This window comes from Halichoeres trimaculatus, unplaced genomic scaffold, assembly GCF_033239565.1.
Source record: "Halichoeres trimaculatus isolate MK-OKI-2021-1 unplaced genomic scaffold, fHalTri1.1 fHalTri1_scaffold_15, whole genome shotgun sequence".
Lineage (NCBI taxonomy): Eukaryota > Metazoa > Chordata > Actinopteri > Labriformes > Labridae > Halichoeres > Halichoeres trimaculatus.
The window spans coordinates 2,422,397-2,440,996 of NW_027437193.1; the positions used below are offsets into that span (position 1 = coordinate 2,422,397).

The window sequence follows — 18,600 nt, forward strand, 5'->3', positions numbered from 1 at the left end:
TGTAAGTGTGAGTGACAGGGGGAGAAGCTCCTCAGCTGTAGCTGTAGCTGCTTATTGGTGAAAAGAGAGAGAATCTTTAAACACAACGCTCGTCGTTTTTAAGAAAAGTAAACTCTCTGGGGATCAATAAAACCTCTGGATTAGTCCAGAACAACTGAGAAGATGCTCCTGTGGAGGGTTATACTTCAAGATCTCTGACTGGCTCATTTCACTGTCGATCAAAAAGGGATTCAGCCTCAGACAGATCATCCAATCATCATGCAGAAGCCCAGCGTCCAGGCCAGCCCACTGCCTCATAGACCCCCAGAGACGCTGAGCGTCCGATGGGCGGGACAAAGCCCAGCGTTTATCCAATGACCGTCCAGTTTCCACAGTGGAACAACCCACTCTACGCTTCCCCGCTGAAGTCAGAAGACGCTCAGCGTCCGACTGTGTTAAAGCGCTGAGACGCTGCGGGGATGAATGAGAAGGAGGTGGAGCCAGTTACCTGTGATAGGAGCTGATTCTGAACTAAAGATGAAGGAATTCTAGCGCAGATTTTATCAATGAAATGTTCACACAGCAGAACAGATCAACACTTTTTAGTAGAGCTGCACGATTTGGGGAAAAGGTGCGATTTGCGATTAGGTGGACAATATTGCGATTGCGATTGTGCTTGTCATTTATTTAAAAAAGTTGTGTCATGATGAGTCTACAGACTTGCTTGATTATCATGGAGAAAAATCTGAATTGCATTTGCTGATATTGCGGTTGCGATAATCGTGCATCTCTACTTTTTAGGGACATTTTAGGGGAAGCTGAGCTTCTCGTGCAGTCTTAGAGCAATCACCACTGCGAATTAGGTAGTTTTATAGGTACCAATCAAATTCTGTCAAAAGCACTGGGTACCAATTCACATAAAACTAAAAGGTTCCATGTTTAGGTACCTAAACGCATCCTTGTGACTGTGAAGGAGTGGAAGAGTAGGCGATTTTCCACGCTGGACATGAACACAGTATTGTAAGGTTATATATTAAAGAATAAATTTGATAAATTAAATTATTTTATATTTTATTATTAAACAAATTAATATATTTCACAACATAAACACAAAAAAGTACCGAAAATCGGTACAGTTGAGTACCGGTACTGATTGCCAGGTGCCAGGCATCGGTACCGTCACGATCAGCTGTTATCTTTGCAGCAAGTGACCAGTCTGCAGCTAGCTCCTCTTAGTTTCAGTTGATGACGCTTTCCTTGATGCAGATGGATTTGTTGACTCTTGGAAGGAGACGAGCTCTGAAGACAAAGCCGTCTAAAACTGGTTGAAGCCGTTTCTAAAAGCCTGAAACAGCTTCAAGCAGAAAAACAGCGGCTTGTTCTCCTGTGGTCAAACCCGTCTTTATCCTCGCTTCTCCAGTTGTGATTCAGTCGCCTCTTCACTCCTCCCTGCACTGACTCTATCCTCTTTGGCAGTGAGGGGAGCTGGGAGCTTAAATTCACTGTTTCACTTGTTCTGAGGAGGTTGTGTTTGTGAAAATCACACTCTTTAGTCTGCAAACACTCAAATCACAGGATCCTGCTGGTGTTTAATCCAGGAACTGGAGCCAGACTTCAGGGAGAAATCCCAAAAACAAACAGGACGTTAATCTGCACTTTAGTGGGTATCTGTGTAACCAAAGTGTTTCTAAAACAAGCCTCTGTTGGTGTGTGGAGCTGCTGCTCTGAGCTTCACTGTGATCTGCTGTTCACCAACATGTGCGGCGGGCGCGCAGAGACAGATTACATGACCTTTCTGAGGCGTCCACTATCCTTCTGCAGCAGATTCAGGAAAACTGGCTCAGAGAGACTCATTCTGGGCGTACTGGAAGTGTGTAACGCCTCACTCACTCACTCACTCAGGATAATCTGATTTAATCTGTGGCCTCTCCACATGAACGTAATCCACCCAGTAATTAAATCGGTAATTAAAGCAGGGGTGTTGTGGTGGATCGTTTCCTGCAGCTCAGGGTTAAACGGCGCGGAGAGAAAAAACAAACAGCTGATGATGAACGTCAGCTCAGGTCTGTAGTTTAACACCCAGAGATCAGACTCACCGTACGATGAAGCTTCCAGCTGTTTCACATCGACTTCAGTGAGGTCATCAGCTGACAGTCACCAGTTAACAGGGTCACACTTCACACCACAACACCCTTTAAATGTGTTTTCCTGTCCAACCTCAGTTAACCAGCTCAGACTGTGAATATATGTCAGTTTTCTCCATTTACAGCAACATGATGTCTGTGACTGTTTCCATCCAGGTAGTAGAGCTTTAGAGAATCATGGCAGCAGCATCATGGAACCACCTCGACATTAAATTAGGGTGCACTGATCACAATTTTCTGGCCAATCACCGATCTTTAAAAAGTCTGACCAGCCGATACCGATTTTTGTTTTTTATTTTTTATAAATGACAGCATATACCTTCAATGTTCCAGTCTTATTATATTGAAAATCATTGAACAACACTTGTGAAACAATAAAATCTTCATGTTTTAGCTTTAACAACCAATAAAGTGTCCTGAGTTTTAGGTCTGAGAGCAAAAAGCAACAATGGCTGGCTGTCAGACCTCCCTGGAGGTATATAACATCAGTTTCATATGAAAGGATGGGTCGATCACCTATCACCCAAAATTAAGGAAATCAGCACAGATTGATCGGCGCATGTCTACATCCAATAGTTTGTAATTTCTAACGATCTCATGGTTTGCATTCAGGCTGCAGCTGTCAAATATTTTAGTATTCGAGGATTAAGATATTGAAAAATTAAAAAAAAATCTTTGAAATTTAAAATAAATAAATAGATAAATAAAAATGTGAAATTTTCAAAATCTGTAGAAATAAAGATAAGGAAATAAAAAAATAAAAAAGATAAAAATAAAGAAATATAGAAATGCATTCAGGCTGCAGCTGTTGAATATTTTTGTATTCGATCATCAAAAATTAAAAAAACTTTGAAATTTCAAAAATTCAATTAAAAAAATGTGACATTTTCAAAATCTGTAAAAATAAAAACAAAGAAATATAAAAATGCATTTCGGCTGCAGCTGTTGAATATTTTAGTATTTGAGTATCAAAAAATTGAATTTTTAGAATTGCAATTTTTTTTGCTAATTTTTCAAATTTCAAAAAGAAAAATTAAAAATGTGAATTTTTAAAAATCTGTATAAATAAAAAAATTAACGTAAAAAAATGTGAAAAAGTTAAATGTGCTTAATTTAATAAAAAAAAATACTTAAATATAATAACACATAATGATAATATTGCTCAACTCATTGTATATTAATCTGGCACGTTGTCAGTTAAATGAATTCATCCACACAGAATTAAAATCTGTATTTTCTTCTCTTTTTGCCTTTTTGTAGATTTGGTTATCTTCCCAGGGCTGTTAATTTAAATTTTATTTCAATAATATTTTTTTAAAGCTACAAGGAGCCACTGCAATGGCGCAAAGAGCCACATGAGGCTCCGGACCCTTGTGTTAACGTGATGTAGAGAAATAGAAGATCACTCACGTCTTCTTTGCTCTCTGTAGTTTCTGTTTTTTGGGAAAATCTCGTAGCTTTTTAAAAGTGAAGATATTTATGAGAGGGCTCATTTAAAGCTGCACCGGTCTAACCAGCAACGCTCACAGAGGAGGGAGTGGAGTAAGTGAGAGGAGCACAGGTAGAGAAAAGAAACTGAAACTTAACTACGGTCAAAAAAAAAATTAAACCTTAAAAGAAGTCTGTGGGAAATATTGTTCTTATAGCTTTGGGATAACTTAAACGATTCATTGAGGTCGAGGAAATTCCTCAACTGTTTTTTTTTGTCTAGGAACTCGATTTGTTCAAGGACGCGTTTCAGCTCTAGTTTGCATTTCTAAAACTCTCAGTGTGGCAGGTTTTGAAACCTCTCTGAAGCATAAAAACATAAAAAACCACACAGAGTAAATGTCAGGTCAGAGTAAGACAAAGGCTGTTTGATAAAAAGAAGAAAATCTGCAACAAAGAGCAAAGAGAAGTAAAAATAAACAGGAGCAGGAGGCAGAGGAGGAAAGGTTGGTTTGATTGATTGAAAGTCGTGTGGTGTTCAAAGGCGGCGAGAAAACAATCTGCAGAGAGAAGTTTAGTTTTTATCTTCAGGCAGGATCCCACACCACATCATGAGACCAGAAAAACTCAGAGTTAATTAATTTATCCCTTCTGCAGCGTCCTGTAGGGCTCAGTGCATTTCACACCTTTAACTTGTGAACAAGACGAGGAGCATACAGTTACATTTTTACACTTTAAACCTTTAAAGCATGATTCCCACCTCTGCCAAGTGTTAACTGTTAAAACCAAACCGTGTACGGTCATCTATCCCTCATGAGAACCCTAATTTAATCCACGCAGGACCGTTGTCTCTCTGCACAGTTGGCGTGGATCTTTGCAGTCTAGTGTTTCCTAAAATATCTCCCGTAGTGTGAGCTCTGAACCGCAGCAGCAGGAACATTCAGACACTCTGTGGGCTGCTGTCTTTAACACAGCGCAGGAAAAGTGAGAACAATGAGCCGCTTTACACAACGCCGAGGATAAAAAGAGGAGACGTGAGAGAAAGCCTGCAGAAACACAACCAAAGAGAGCGGTTTCTTCTCATGGCTCTGCCGTGAAGAGGGTAAAAACTGTGGTTTCTCAGAGACGCTGGCCCGCTGCTCTTTTTCTGGAGGAAAAGAATCTAAAACACCCTGAAAGGTCCAGTTTTTGACTCATTCATGATCCAGGTCCATCATTTTTTTAAACAAGGAAGATTTTTTTTACCAGGGTCAATATTTTAATGTAAGTTTAGGAGCGTCTTTCAGTAGAAATTAGGTCATACACCCTGTGAGGTTAGCAGAAGGTTCTGCAACCTTTACTTTTATAGAAGCCATTTTTCCTCAGCTGGATTAAAGTCAGACCTGAGCCACAAAATCCACTTTATCTTCACAACAAAGAATATAAAGTGAAAAACATTCTAAACATGGTAAAAAATTACTGAAATATTTATCGTATTGTTTTTTGAATTAATGAGTAAAATATTTGATGTGTCAGTATTTATTTTATAAATTTGTAACAAAAAAAAAAAAAATTGCCAAAATTGCAAAAAATTGCAAAAAAAATTGCAAAATTTTAAAAAATATATTAATACATTTGAAAAAATTGTAAAAAATATATTAATAGATTTGCAAAATTTTTTTACAAAATTATATTAATATATTTGCAAAAGTTTTAAACAATTTTGAAATTTCAAACATTTACACAGATATTTTAAATTAACAAAACATTGCAAACTTTCAAAAAAAAAAATCATAATTTTTTCAAATTTAAAAAAATTGCAAAAAATTTTTGAAGTTTCAAAAATTTGCCTAGATTTTACAAGGTTATTCAATTCATTTGCAAAAGTTTCAATTTTGAAATTTCAAAAATTTACAAAGAAATTTAATTAAAAAGATTTTTTTAAAGAAATGAAAATGTGGAAAAAAATCATGAATTTTTTAAATTTAAATAAATGCAAACATTTTGAGAATTTTTAATTGAAAAGAAAAATTGAAATATTTTACGAATTTTTGAATTAAAAAAAACGTGCAAAATTTAAAAAATTTGAAGGAATACTTGAAAGTGATAACATATATGGATTTTATCAGGCAGCTTATCATTTTTTATGGTTTGCTAATTTCTTGCCACTTATCATGCCTGTATTTTAAGCTGGCACGTTGTCACCTGTCCGCTAAACACCATGAGGAGTGGGATTAGACTGACTGAATGCTCTGATAGGAGTTGTTGTGGAATACCTTTGGTGATAAAAAAAAGAGGTCAAAGTCGACATCAAACTGTGCAAACAGAGCGAGCATGAGGACGTCAAAGTGTACGTCTGGTCTCGTCTGGTTGTGTAAGAGCAGAGTCTGAGGACGGCAGAGTCACTCACCTGTCAGCGTGAACCTGTGTCCTCTCTGAGATCCACCACAGATGAGTAAGACTCTGAGTCATCACACAGACCATATCAGCGTCTCTTCATCTCACATCCGAGGATTAAAACACTTCATTTCACTTCGTTAGGACACATTAACCACTCTGGCTTTGATTTTGGTAGGCTGATTGTTGATTTTCATTAGTCTAAAAAAAACATTTTACAAGCTTCATGGATTTAATAAAAAAGGTAAAAAGAGAGCTCTAAGGTTTGTTGTCCTGCTCCTGTCAGTCTCTGCAGAGGGTATTAAACCCTGACACCAGCTCGCTCTTTAACCCGTTCCCGTCTGTTTGTGTGTTTCATCGCAGAAGTACAGGCACCACGATGAGGACTCATCCCCCCAGGACCCGAGCTCCCCTCAGCTGACGGAGGAGGCTGGGGGCGCAGAGCTAGTCCAGGTAGCAGAGAAGAACCTGTCCCAGATCGAGAATGTGCACGGATACGTCACGCACGCTCACATCTCACCTATGAAGGTAAGAGGCCTCAGCCACTCTTTTTGTCCTGTTTCTATTCTCTGTTTGTTTCTGATGTCCTTTCTGACTCAAAACCAGCAAAAATCACAACAAAAAGACAAAAACACCAAGTGTTAAATTTAGAGAAAAGAGTAAAAACATCCAAAGTTTTCATGTAAACATTTAAGTTTTCATCAAAATGTGCCTTTGATGTTTTTTTTTTTCAAACTTCTCTGTGGTAAAACTTAACGCTACTGAGTTTGTTTCTTTTTTAACTAAAAGTGTTAATTAATATCACTTAAACTCAGCTTCACTGTATTCAGTGAAACGAAACCTCAGCTGTAGCTCACAATCAAATTCATTCATGTCAAAAAAAAAAAAAAACTGGAGTCCCAGGAGTGCCACTAAAGAATTACTCATAAAATGTTTTGATTGACAAATTAAGTGTTATAAAGAAACACATCAACTTTTTTCAAAATTTGTCAAAAAAAAAAAAAAAAAAAAAAATTTAAGGATACATGGTAAAATAGATTAAGAAATTGTGTGAGCACATAAAATTGTCCTTTCCTAAATAAAAAAAGTCTTTTTATCTTTGTTCAAAAAATGTGAAAAAAGTTCTTGATATAAACAGAAAAATATATGATAGATTTTCTTTGAATTATTTAAAAAAATATAAATAAAAAGTGAAAAAATGCAATACAATATTTTAATTTCAGACATCAAAACACTTCAAAAATATTTATAAATGCGATAGTATTTTTATTTAAATTATCCTTTAATGATTATGATGAATTTCTAGAAAGAAAAGGGAATAGATATAATTGATGACATAGAAACACAAAGAAAAATATGATGTATTAGAATAAATATATATGTTTATTTTTTAGAATTTATTTTATAATATTACAATGCAAATAGAAAAAAATTAAAGTAGCATTAAGAGGATCTAGGCTACCTAAATTTTTATTTATTTATTTTTTTTAATTTCCTTTTATTTTATTTTGTAATCAGAATTTTAACTTTCCGCTCAAATTTGGGGATAAAATAAACCAAATCAGAATTCTGTCCTCATTTACTATTGTTTTTTTTTGTAAGATTTTGACATTAAACTCACAATTATTAGAAAAAGGAAATAATTCTCAAAACTTCTAAGCACATTTAGAAAAATTCTAATTTCCTTTCCCTCCCCAGAAATTCAGAAAAATCGAATTTAACATTGTAGTATTGGAAAAAACACTGAAATAAAAAAAACTCACCATGTATAGAAGCAGGGTGAAAAAAATTAAATAAAATTAGTAAATTAATCAAAATCTGTCTTCAATCGCAGCCCTATTTTTACTGCTGTATCATCCCCAGTTTATTGTTTATTTGTTTTTTAATTCAGTATTTAATTTCCTTTTATTGGTAATTTTTCTTTTTAATTTTTAAAGAAACAGAAACAAATTTAGTCTATAGTTTAATCTTATAAAGTGCGTACAAATAACCATACATAAAAAATAATCATAGAGATAAAAATGTTTTTAACTTGAGCCTTAAAATTTTAACATTTTTATCTGTTTTATTTTCACAGAATTGAGTTGTTTTATGAATTTAAAACAATATTTCATGTAACCTATGAGTGTACACAGGTGTATCATACATGAAATTAAATTTAAATTTAATCAGCTTTAACATTTTTTTAATGTTATCTTTTTTTTAAATTGTTGATAAAATGCTGTGAGTCTGTCTGTCAAACCTTTCTTTCTCTGTCTCTCTGAATGAGTTCATTCATCTCTGATCACATGTCTATCATCTGTCCATCAACACACACTCACATGAACCACCTGTGTTTACTGAAAACACACACATGAACACACACACATTCACACACGTGCAGTGAGGATGGTGTGTTTCCTCCATGTGGTTCATCAACGCTCTGAAGCTGCTCTGAGGCGCGCACCTGTACCTGAACATGCTCATCATACCTGTGCGCTGTCACTGACCCATCACACACACACACACACACACACACTCACACACACACACCAGCTGTCAAAGTCCTCCAGTGCTGGTCGTCTGAATTTAGAGTTTCAGGGTTCCTCACGTCAAAGTTCGAATCTAACGACCTAATCTGATTCAGGTATCACATGGACTAGCATTAGCATTAGCATTAGCATTAGCAGTGTCAGACTGAGACACAATTTTAAATTCACACACGTCTTAAAGAGCTGTTTGGTTATAGAGAAGTTCATCCACCAGAGCTTCAGAGCTAGCATCCCTCGCTCTTCTTGTTGCTGGAGAATTTGGCCTCATCCTGTGTCACATGACATGTCGCCCTCCATGCTGCTGCTGCTGCTGCTGCTGCTGCTGCTGCGTGTCTGTTTCTGGTGATGATGAAAAGACGCTGAGCTCAGATGAGATTCTTCTTCTCTGGAGACAAAGTCTGCGTGACCAACCGAGTATGTAGAGTTTGAAAGAAGTGGATTCATATTAGACAATAAGGCCTCAATGAAAGATGCTCTCCTGCTGCATTATGGGAAATGTAGTATCCAACATTTGTGGAGTTTTCCTCGCATTTTACCCAAAACTTAGATTTTTATTCGACAGTGATTGAATTGGAATCAAGCTTTGATGAGTTATTATGACAACTAGCAGTAAATGATAAAACTAGTAAGCACAAAAATCAGAGAATAATATTTTAAAAACGTAAAGCAAAGCATCTCCTCGAACAAAATAAGCTGACCCAAGAGTGCATTTAATGATGATAATACTGTGAATAAAACGTGATTAATTAGCACTCAGAAAAAATGAAAAAGCATTAAATTAAATAGCTACAAGGTTGGACTAAAGCATGTTTTGTAAAATGTAGAAATGTGTCTGTAAAGCTTGGTTTGAAATAAGGATGTGCAGAAACACAGTTGGATGGTCACTAAAGGGGGGCGCTATACAATTAATTGAATAATGACTTTGTCTACTTTTGTAATTCATAGGCTGTGAGTAAACAGCTTCAGGCTCCAGCTGCTTGTGTATATTACACAAAGAGAAAACAGATGTATGAACCGTTCGATTATTTTTATAAACTATTCGATTGATCAAATATCATGAGCCGTCCATGATTTGAAAGGTTTGCAAACACGCTCTGCAGGAGAGATCAATAACTCCAGTTTTAAGATATATAATACAGAAATAAAGTGATGTTGAAACTTAAAATTAAAGATAAAAACAGGTGAGTGTAATTCTGAATAAACTGATCCAATCTGAGGTCTGATATTTGCAGGTTTTCAAACACTTTCAGGAGTAAAACTGGATAAACAGCAGATTTATTCAGTCTGTACTCTGCAGAGCTCTGCTGCCACCCTGTGGCGTGGAGAGTACATGACGTCATGATGCTTTGATGGTGATCAAACCAACCTACAGTAAATATAAACAACACACTAACTCTGATCTTAATCTTATTAATGAACTTTTCTGTTACCAAACAGTTAAAATTATTCAGCATAGAGACTGTCACATCCTCAATAAATCAGGAAGTGACATCAGAAAACGTCACTAATACAAAAACCTGCCATATGGATCGTGACATAGATTTTATGTACTTTTTTAAATAAACACAAAGTAAAACTTTTTTGTTTTCAACAGAATAACTTTTCAGAAATTCAAAAAATTAAGCATTTAAGTTTTTTAGTGATAGATTTGGAAATCTGTGGATTTTTAAATCAGCAGATAATTAAATCTTTTCCTTATGTCGTATCAGTCTGGCTTTATTCTTGTATTTATGTGTAGACTACAGGACTTTCTGAATCCTGCCGTGTCGTGTTTGCAGTTGTTGTTCTCAGGTTGTGTTTACGTCTGTTGATGTTGAATGTCTCAGCTTCCTGCTCTTCCTCCTCCTCTTCCTCTCGTAGTTCATTTTCATTCATGCGTCTCAGCCGCGTTCACACATGAAGACATGATGTTGTGACTGAATGAACGATGGACGAGATGCTGATGTTGTGATTTTTCTCTGAAAACTTTAGTCAAAGATCTTCAAAGAAAAAAAGAGATCTTTGTTTTATCTTTGAGTCTAGTTTTGGAAAGTGTGGTTTGTATGGAAGCTGAAGAGGGCCACATGTGAAAAAATGTTGATACCTGAGGTTAAAAATTGAAGTCACAATCTAAATATTTTAATAAATAATTATATTTTAATAATGTAATATATATATATATATATATATATATATATATATATATATATATATATATATATATATATATATATATATATATATATATATATTTAAATCCTTTTTTTTTCTTTTTTTTTTTTTAAATAATTATATTTTTACAAAACTTAGATTAAAAAATAACTTCTCCATGGATCAAAATTAAGTTCCAATTTCCAGAAAATTTAACACATTATTCCAGAAGTAGGGATCTTACTCTGAATTGCTTTTTGTTGAATCAACTTTTAAAATTCTTCAAAAATAAAATTAAACTCCAACTTTATTATATTAAAATTATTTTATTATTTCAAAACAATGAAGTTTTTAGTCAGTTGTTTTTATTTAATTTTTATTTTTTGTCACCTCGAAATGTAAAATATTTCTGTTTAGATATCTTTAATATTTTTTCATTCATGTTTTTTTTTCTTTTATTGCTGTTTTTTTTCTGTAGGGAAAAAAACCTTTTATAGATTATTTGAGTGATTTTATTTTTTTTTTACAATTTTTTTCTTAGAATATTTTTTCTGGATTTTTTATTTGACTATTTTAATATTTAAATGAATTTCTTATATATTTTTTCAAAACGTTTTGAATTTTTTTAAAGTTTTTTGTGTACTTTGCTTTTCAAAAAAGTATCTTTTTGCATATTTTTTCACATGTTTCCTGTTTTTCTGAAAAATGACGAAAAATCAGTGTCTTAAACTTTTTCTTTAAATCTTAACTTTTTTTTTCCATGAAACCTAGATTTTCTTTTTTCCCTAAATTTGTCGATTTTATTGTTTAAATTTTAGATTAGCAAATAAATGAAACAGAGTTTCGCCTCTGAATTTAAGTTAAATTAATCGATCAATAAATAAATCTAAAGAGTGGTATTTCACCTGTGGCCCTCGTCCCTCTCTGTGGCGGTGACATCAGGAGCACTTCCTGCCTCTCTCTTCTTTAACCTCTGAGTCTGTCAGGATGAACTGTGTCTATCCTGCTTTGCCTTTCCTGTATTTTGACCTCTGCGAGCCTCCGTCTGTCCTCCTTCCCCCTGTATCCTGTAGGTAGCTTCTCTGGAGTGCATCTATGATGGACAGCACCTCCCGGAGCTCCCCTCCCCTACGCCCTCCACCCTCTACCCCCACGGAGAGGACAGCCCCCTCCCCTCCTGCTCCTCCAACCCCTACCCCCCAATCCAGGTAAACAAGCCCCTCCCACCTCTCCATCCATGCTGTTGCCATAGTAACAAAACTTGAGTGTTTGGGACCTTGTTCCAGGCGTTGCTTACATCTCATCTTATATTCACACAGTTCATCATCTTCCACCTGAAAACACTCTGCTGGGGTCGCTGTGAGGTCATGCTAGCTTAGCTTAGCTTAGCATTAGTGCAGAATGGAGTGAATGGAGGAGCTGAAACCAGCTGCTGTGGTTTGAGTTGTGTGTCAGGCGTCCCTGACGTTGTTGTGGATCAGACTGTGGATGTGTTCAGGGATCCTGTAGGGGGACGGTTTCAGAGTAGACTGAGGAAACTTTCTCAGACAGCTGCTGAGATCCTCGCTTTGATACCTGTAGAAAGGTGGTTCACCTGCTCCTGTCTGAGCTCCTGCTGCTCTTAAAAAATGTAACTTATTTTGGTGCTGGCTGCAGCTCCTGCTGTTTCCTGTTTCTTCAGCACAACGTTGATAGACTAATTTCTTCCTCTATGAAAACTTGGTTCACAGATTTTTAGTTTCAATCCTGTTCTGCTCTGAAACGCTTTTATTCATTCCTTGTTGCTTGTACTTGGATTAGTAGAGTGGAATGTAAACATTGTACTTTATTTTCCAAGAGTTTTTCCCGATTTAAGTAACATTATCGATTTATCCCTAAATCAAACTCAGTTTTAGTGGGACAAGTCCCAGCTTGTATCTTTCTATTATTTCATATTTTTCTTGTTTATTTTGCTATTGATATCTTAACACTGACTTAAACCCTTAGGTTTCTAATATGTTCCTTCCATTTTTTTTTCTGATACAAAAAAAACAAAAAACAAATTCTATCTCTAACCTATTAGGAATAGCTGCCTTTCACATTTCACTTTTAAATTCTTCCTGTAGCACTATATGGTTTCTCCAAATAAATATGATTTCTTATTATATATATATTTTTTCTATTATTATTCATATATTTTTATTATTTATTATTATTATTATTATTATTGTTATTATTATTAGTAGTAGTAGTAGTAGTAGGAGTAGTAGTATTAGATGCCTGGTACCTGGTTATTGGTATCAGTACTCAATGGTACTAACTTTCGGTACTTTTGTGTGTGTTTATTGGGTAATAAATATTAATTTCTTATATAGTTAAATCTGAAAGTTTTCCGATTTAACATTTATACCGTTGTATATAAAATCTCAATGCTGTGTTTATGTCCAGCACGGAAAATTGCCTTCTCTCCCACTCTCTCACAGTAACAAGAATAGTCATGGTACCATTTTACTTTTTTGGTGAATCAGACAGAACACTTATTTATTCATTTATTTATTCTTTTTATTTATATTTTTTTGATTGAGATTTTCAAGATGCATAATAATAACAATAATTGTGCTTGTGAACTTTTATATGGGAAACATGAAAAATTGAAAGAAAAAAAAACAGAAAAAAAAGATAAAGTAGGGAAAAAATATAATAAAAAATTGAAAGAAAAAAAAGAAAAAAGACAAAGTAGGTAAAAATACAATAAAAAATTTAAAGAAAAAAAACAGAAAAAAGACAAAGTAGGGAAAAAATACAATAAAAAATTGAAAGAAAAAAAAGACGAAGTAGGGAAAAAATACAATAAAAAAAGTGAAAGAAAAAAAGAAAAAAGACAAAATGGGGAAAAAAATACAATAAAAAATTGAAAGAAAAAAAAAACAGAAAAAAGACAAAATAGGGAAAAATTACAACTTTTTTTTTTTATAAATAATATTAAATATTTACTTTTTTTTAGAATATTGAATATTGAGAATGTTTATTTTGGATGTGTAAAAGAAAGAAATAAACCAAACAAAGTGAAAACAGAGAAAACAAACTGTTGAATCACAGATTTAAACGTCACACATCCATAGAGGAGGAGAAGGAAGAATTAATGAAGGGAAGTAAAACTTGACGTCTCTACCCATGTGGATTAAAGTGCAGATCATTTCAGTGCCCTGTGAGAACAGCACTTGTGGATTCACCCTGAGCTGTTCCTGGTTCTGGTCCAGTTGGACCTGCACCCTGTGAACCACCTGACCCCGTGTGGCGCTCCTCTCACGCTGACTCTCTGCTGAAGGACTCTCCACGTCCTCATTGTTTCCTCCACGTTTGATGCTCTGCAGCAGCTCGTCCCCGTCCTGACGTCAGCCGGCACTTATCTCCCACACCTCTGCCGCCGCGATAACGCAGTGAATGAATCGTCACGTCCCACAAAGACACTGGAGGCTGGAGGACGTACTGTACGCTCCTTTTTTTTATTATTCCTTTCATTTTCTCCATCCCTCTTCCTCCCGCTCGCTCTCCTCACCAGCACCATGGCAACGCAGGAGATGAATGCCGACAAAGAAAGTCCTGACGGCAGGAAAATAGAGGAGGTGGAGGAGGAGGTGGGGGATGAACCTGCGGAGAAGGACAAGGGCAGATTGAGTGCGGCGCTCTGTAACAGGGCGCCGCTGTAAAATGCAGAGCAGTCGGCCTCCAGTTAGATTTACAGCAGCGCCGGCGTATATTTATCACCAGGACAAAGGACTCAGAGGCCATGAAATGACTTGTCACTAATGCTTCCTCTCCATCGTCTCATCTCTGTTACACTTCATTCCCAGCTGCAGCAAAGGATGCTGGGAAGATGGGCCAGCTCTATTTATAGCTTCCAGTCAGTCCTGGAATTTCAGGGAAATCATGAAATTTTAGGACCGTTCATTCCAGGCAGGAGGTTTGGGACACGAGAGGAACGTACGACCAGCAGGACACGACTGCTGGGCAGTTTCCATCCTGACCGATTGTTTCTAAAACTGAAAACCCCTCAAACCCATATTTATTCCACAAATTAGTGCAACAATGAGGATTTCTCCTCGAACCTTCAGCTCAGAAAAAAACAACACTGACCAAACTGGGCTCCTTTAAAAACACCTCCCCCCGTCTGCTTTGAAATCTGTTTCCAAAGAGATAAATATTGTTGGAAAGAAGATGCCAGCGTTCTCCTTTTTGCCTCTTAAATCACAGACGTTAAACGTTGTCTGCATTTCCACCAATAAATCAATCCAGTGACGTATGGAGGGAAAAAATGTAACTGCACTTCACCACCACACCAGTAGAGGGCAGTAAGACAGTGGTGACGAAGGCTGTTCAGCAGAAATGACTGAAGGTGAAGACAGACCTGCATTGGAGGGTGGAATAAAACACTAAGTCCCCAGAAAGTTCCTGGACTCAATTACCCACAATTCCTGTGGTTGCAAAGCACCTAGCGGTCCCTCTACAGCCTCTTCTCCGTGCTGTGTGTTGGGGTTTCTGGGGCCACCAGGCGCCAGGTGTGGTCACTACCTGGAACTTGCATAAGCAGCGTATAAAGAGCCAGGCTGAGGTTTGACAAAGACCACAAGGACTGGACTATAGAGGACTTGAGAAGGCCTACAAGCCACAGAGCCTCACACCCACTGTGGGTTTTGGAGGAGGATCTGGGGCGCTTCATTTAGACTGGACATTTTTAGCCTCGTTTTTACTGAGCGGTTCAGTTCGTCTCGTCCTGGTATGGGACAGATCCCCAAATAACTAAAGCCGCGTTTCCACCAAGCAGTCCGGGTCGGTTCGTCTCGGTACGGTGCGCTTTTAGCGGCGTTTCCACACACTCATCCCGGGACGGATCCCTAAAAACCGAGACGAGCCGTCCCACTTTTTTGGGACCCTTTCGTATGGGTGCCAGACTGAACCGATCCGCTCTCGGGAGGTGGAGCAACACACTGCAGACCGTTGATTGGTCAAAAGAATCGTCACTCACCCCGACAGCGGCTGCATTTCTCTTGGCGGCACACAGACTTCTCTGAAACGAAGCTTGATTGCACTTTGTAACAGTGAGTTACATGAAAATCACAGAGAGGACGAAATGTTGCATGTCTTCCATCCGTGCTCTTTGTTTACTGTGTCGCGTTTTCTTCTTTGTTGGATTTAATAGCGGGGTAAGCTGCTACGGCGTCGCGCTATTGTTTACCAGCTGCGGCTTCCGGCATGCGGCTTACACGCCGCCCACCACGAGAGGGTACAGTTTGCTGTGGAAACGCAAACGGGATCAGACGTAACTGTCCCAAACCGTCCCAAACCGTACTGAACCGACCCGTACTGCTTGGTGGAAACGCAGCTTAAGACAAGCCGTCCCACTTTTTGGGACCCTTCCGTTGGGGTGCCAGACTAAACTGATTCGATCCTGGAAGGTGGAGCTACGACACTCCAGACCATCGATTGGTCCAAAGAAGCGTTGCTCTTTGTTCACTGTTTTGGGTTTTTCTTCTTCGTTGGATTTATTAGCGTGTTACACTGTGTCACGCTGCTATGGCGTCATGTTATTAAGTTACCGGTGCTGCTATCAGCATCCAGCTTACACGCCGCCTACCACAAGGGGGCATGGTTGGCTTTGGAAACACAAACAGGATCAGGTGCCTCATACCGTGTTCCCCTACTCTGAGGATCCATCCATACTCCATAAGGATTCAAGGATTCAAGGAGCTTTATTGTCATTTCACACATGTAAAGACATGAGGTGTAGTGATCCATCGATATACATCGATACATCGATTGGTTAAGCAATGATCCAATCACATCGATAGAAAGTCTAAACATCGATCATCATCGTGGTCTTTAATGTACGCCTTTATTTTGAAATCCCCACCGGACACGAATGTCCGTCTCCGTCCAACCGCGAGTCGTTCTGAAGTTTCATCTTAAGCCTCACGCACTCAGCGTATGAGACACACATTTGAACCTTTTCACTCTCTGACACGCCACGCCTGATATTTCTCCTGCTGTAAAATGTACTGTTTAGCGCCCACCGAGTCACACCGCTGTAGGCAACCGTGTAGCAAGACGCTGTTAGCATCCCAGAGCTAAAGGGGAGCCAGACATATCGGCCAATCATAAAATAGCTCTCCTGTATCTGGGTAAGATACGGTCGACCTGACTGCAGAGGATGCATGCTGCACACACGACAGGAGTGCATCATCACACGACTGCAGTGAGTTATCTCATGATCTGATTTTGTAGCCACTGATTCATGAAATTTCATAAAGTTAAAAAGTCAAACGGCGAGAGCTTAGTGTCATTCCTCCTCCACATCAACTATTACACAGAGAAACAAAGTCTGATCACACTGACAGACAAACTGGTTATCAGGCATCACAGTAAAAAAAAAAACTATCAATGTTAAGTTAGTTAAGTTGATCGTTCTAATTTTGAACAATAGAAATGTTCGGGTTTAGTTAAAATCAAAGCTTCACATTTTTGGTTTGATAGAAAATGGTCAAATGTTGGAGGTCAATAATAAAGTTTATGTAATCAGTCATTTTTAATTATAGTGTTGCATCATTACTTGATAAAATGATCAAACATTACAGTATAACAGTCAGACCCATAAGGTAACTGTGGGGGCAAAAAAGCACCTTACCTGAATTTAACCAGTTTTAATTTTAAAACATAATTAGATCATACAGATGGCTATAATCCTCTACAAACTATCATACCCAAAGGTCAGCACATCGTTCCACATTTCAGTAATAAAACTATCAAAATTGTTTTGTATTTCTTTCTTGCCTCAGGTGAAATGTTGCTGATTGTGTTCAGTGAGGACATTATATCGTCTTAAATCGATCGAAGGCCCCTGAATCGTATCGTATCGTATCGTGACAGACTTTGTGATATCGGCAAATATCATATCGTTGTCCAAAGAATCGATATCGTATCGTATCGTCATGAAACTGGTGATTTACACCTCTAGTAAAGACATGAGGTGGAATGAAATTAGTGTCCATGTCCCGGTATATGCCCGCATAACCTAAATAATACGCTATATAAATATTAGGGGTGTAACGGTACATGTATCCGTGCCGAACCTTTAATATTCATGTGAGTACTCGTCTATGATTGGCTGAGCAGGGAAGACGTTTTAATATTCATAAGGAAAGTGGTCTGTGATTCGTGCTTTGCGATCATGTGCATATCATGTGGACGTGACGTCTCACGGTGAGCCAATCAGAAGATGAAAATCAAAGAGCTTCGTAGCCACAGGAGCTTGGGTCTGAATTGTGCATCATGGCTGCTGCTAACGACCAACCGGAGCTTGAAGAGCCTCCCCCCTCGCTGTATAATGGAAAGTTTTTGGTTTAATAAACATGCTAAACAAGCTAATGGTTTCGCGTTGTTCCATACTGTACCGAAAATGTACCGAAAAGTATAAACATGGACATTGTCAGTAAAAAGGTTTCAACACTGTCAAGTGGAAGCGGGAATATTTACAGCATTTAGTGCAAATGGGGACCACCAGATCAAGACCCAACCCAGTCTCCTGACCTTCAGTACTGGAAACCTCTGAATATGGTCCAGGTGAAGATGGATGGTCATGATCTATCCTCCTCCTGGAAATTTTGCTCCAGGATTTTCAGTAGTCTCATAATTTTTCAGACCTGAAGAGTTCGACATCGTCTGCATAGCGAGGAACATGAACACATGTCCTCAGTAGGGATGGGAATCAAAAACCAGTTCCTGTTGAGAATTGATAAGAAATGTTTCAATCCATGGATATCGTTAGCCTTTGAGCTTAACGATTCCCTTATCAACTCTTTACATTGTGCTGGAGCCACCGGGCCTTACATTGACTAGTCTGCTGCAGCTAGCTTAGCTTAGCAGTTAGCTAACGTTTCCCAAGAAAACTCTGATTCAGGATTTTCAGCTTGAAGTTTTCCTGAAGAACTGACTTCATAAAGAAATGTTCATCACTCTCTCTCAGGAGATTCATATTC

The 18,600-nt window shown here is 37.5% G+C and overlaps 1 protein-coding gene across 27 annotated transcripts in view; it reads left to right on the forward strand.

Moving 5' to 3' along the window:
• Window positions 1-18,600, forward strand: part of dlg1b (discs large MAGUK scaffold protein 1b) — a 120,760-nt gene that overhangs the window by 60,883 nt on the left and 41,277 nt on the right. For 16 of the 27 annotated variants that reach the window (XM_074688086.1, XM_074688088.1, XM_074688087.1 and 13 more), the window contains one exon: window positions 6,291-6,455. In XM_074688086.1, the coding sequence (XP_074544187.1) occupies window positions 6,291-6,455 (165 nt within the window). Of the gene's footprint in view, window positions 1-6,290; window positions 6,456-11,661; window positions 11,797-18,600 lie in introns of all 27 variants that reach the window. The other 11 variants (XM_074688113.1, XM_074688084.1, XM_074688085.1 and 8 more) reach the window with 1 other exon arrangement.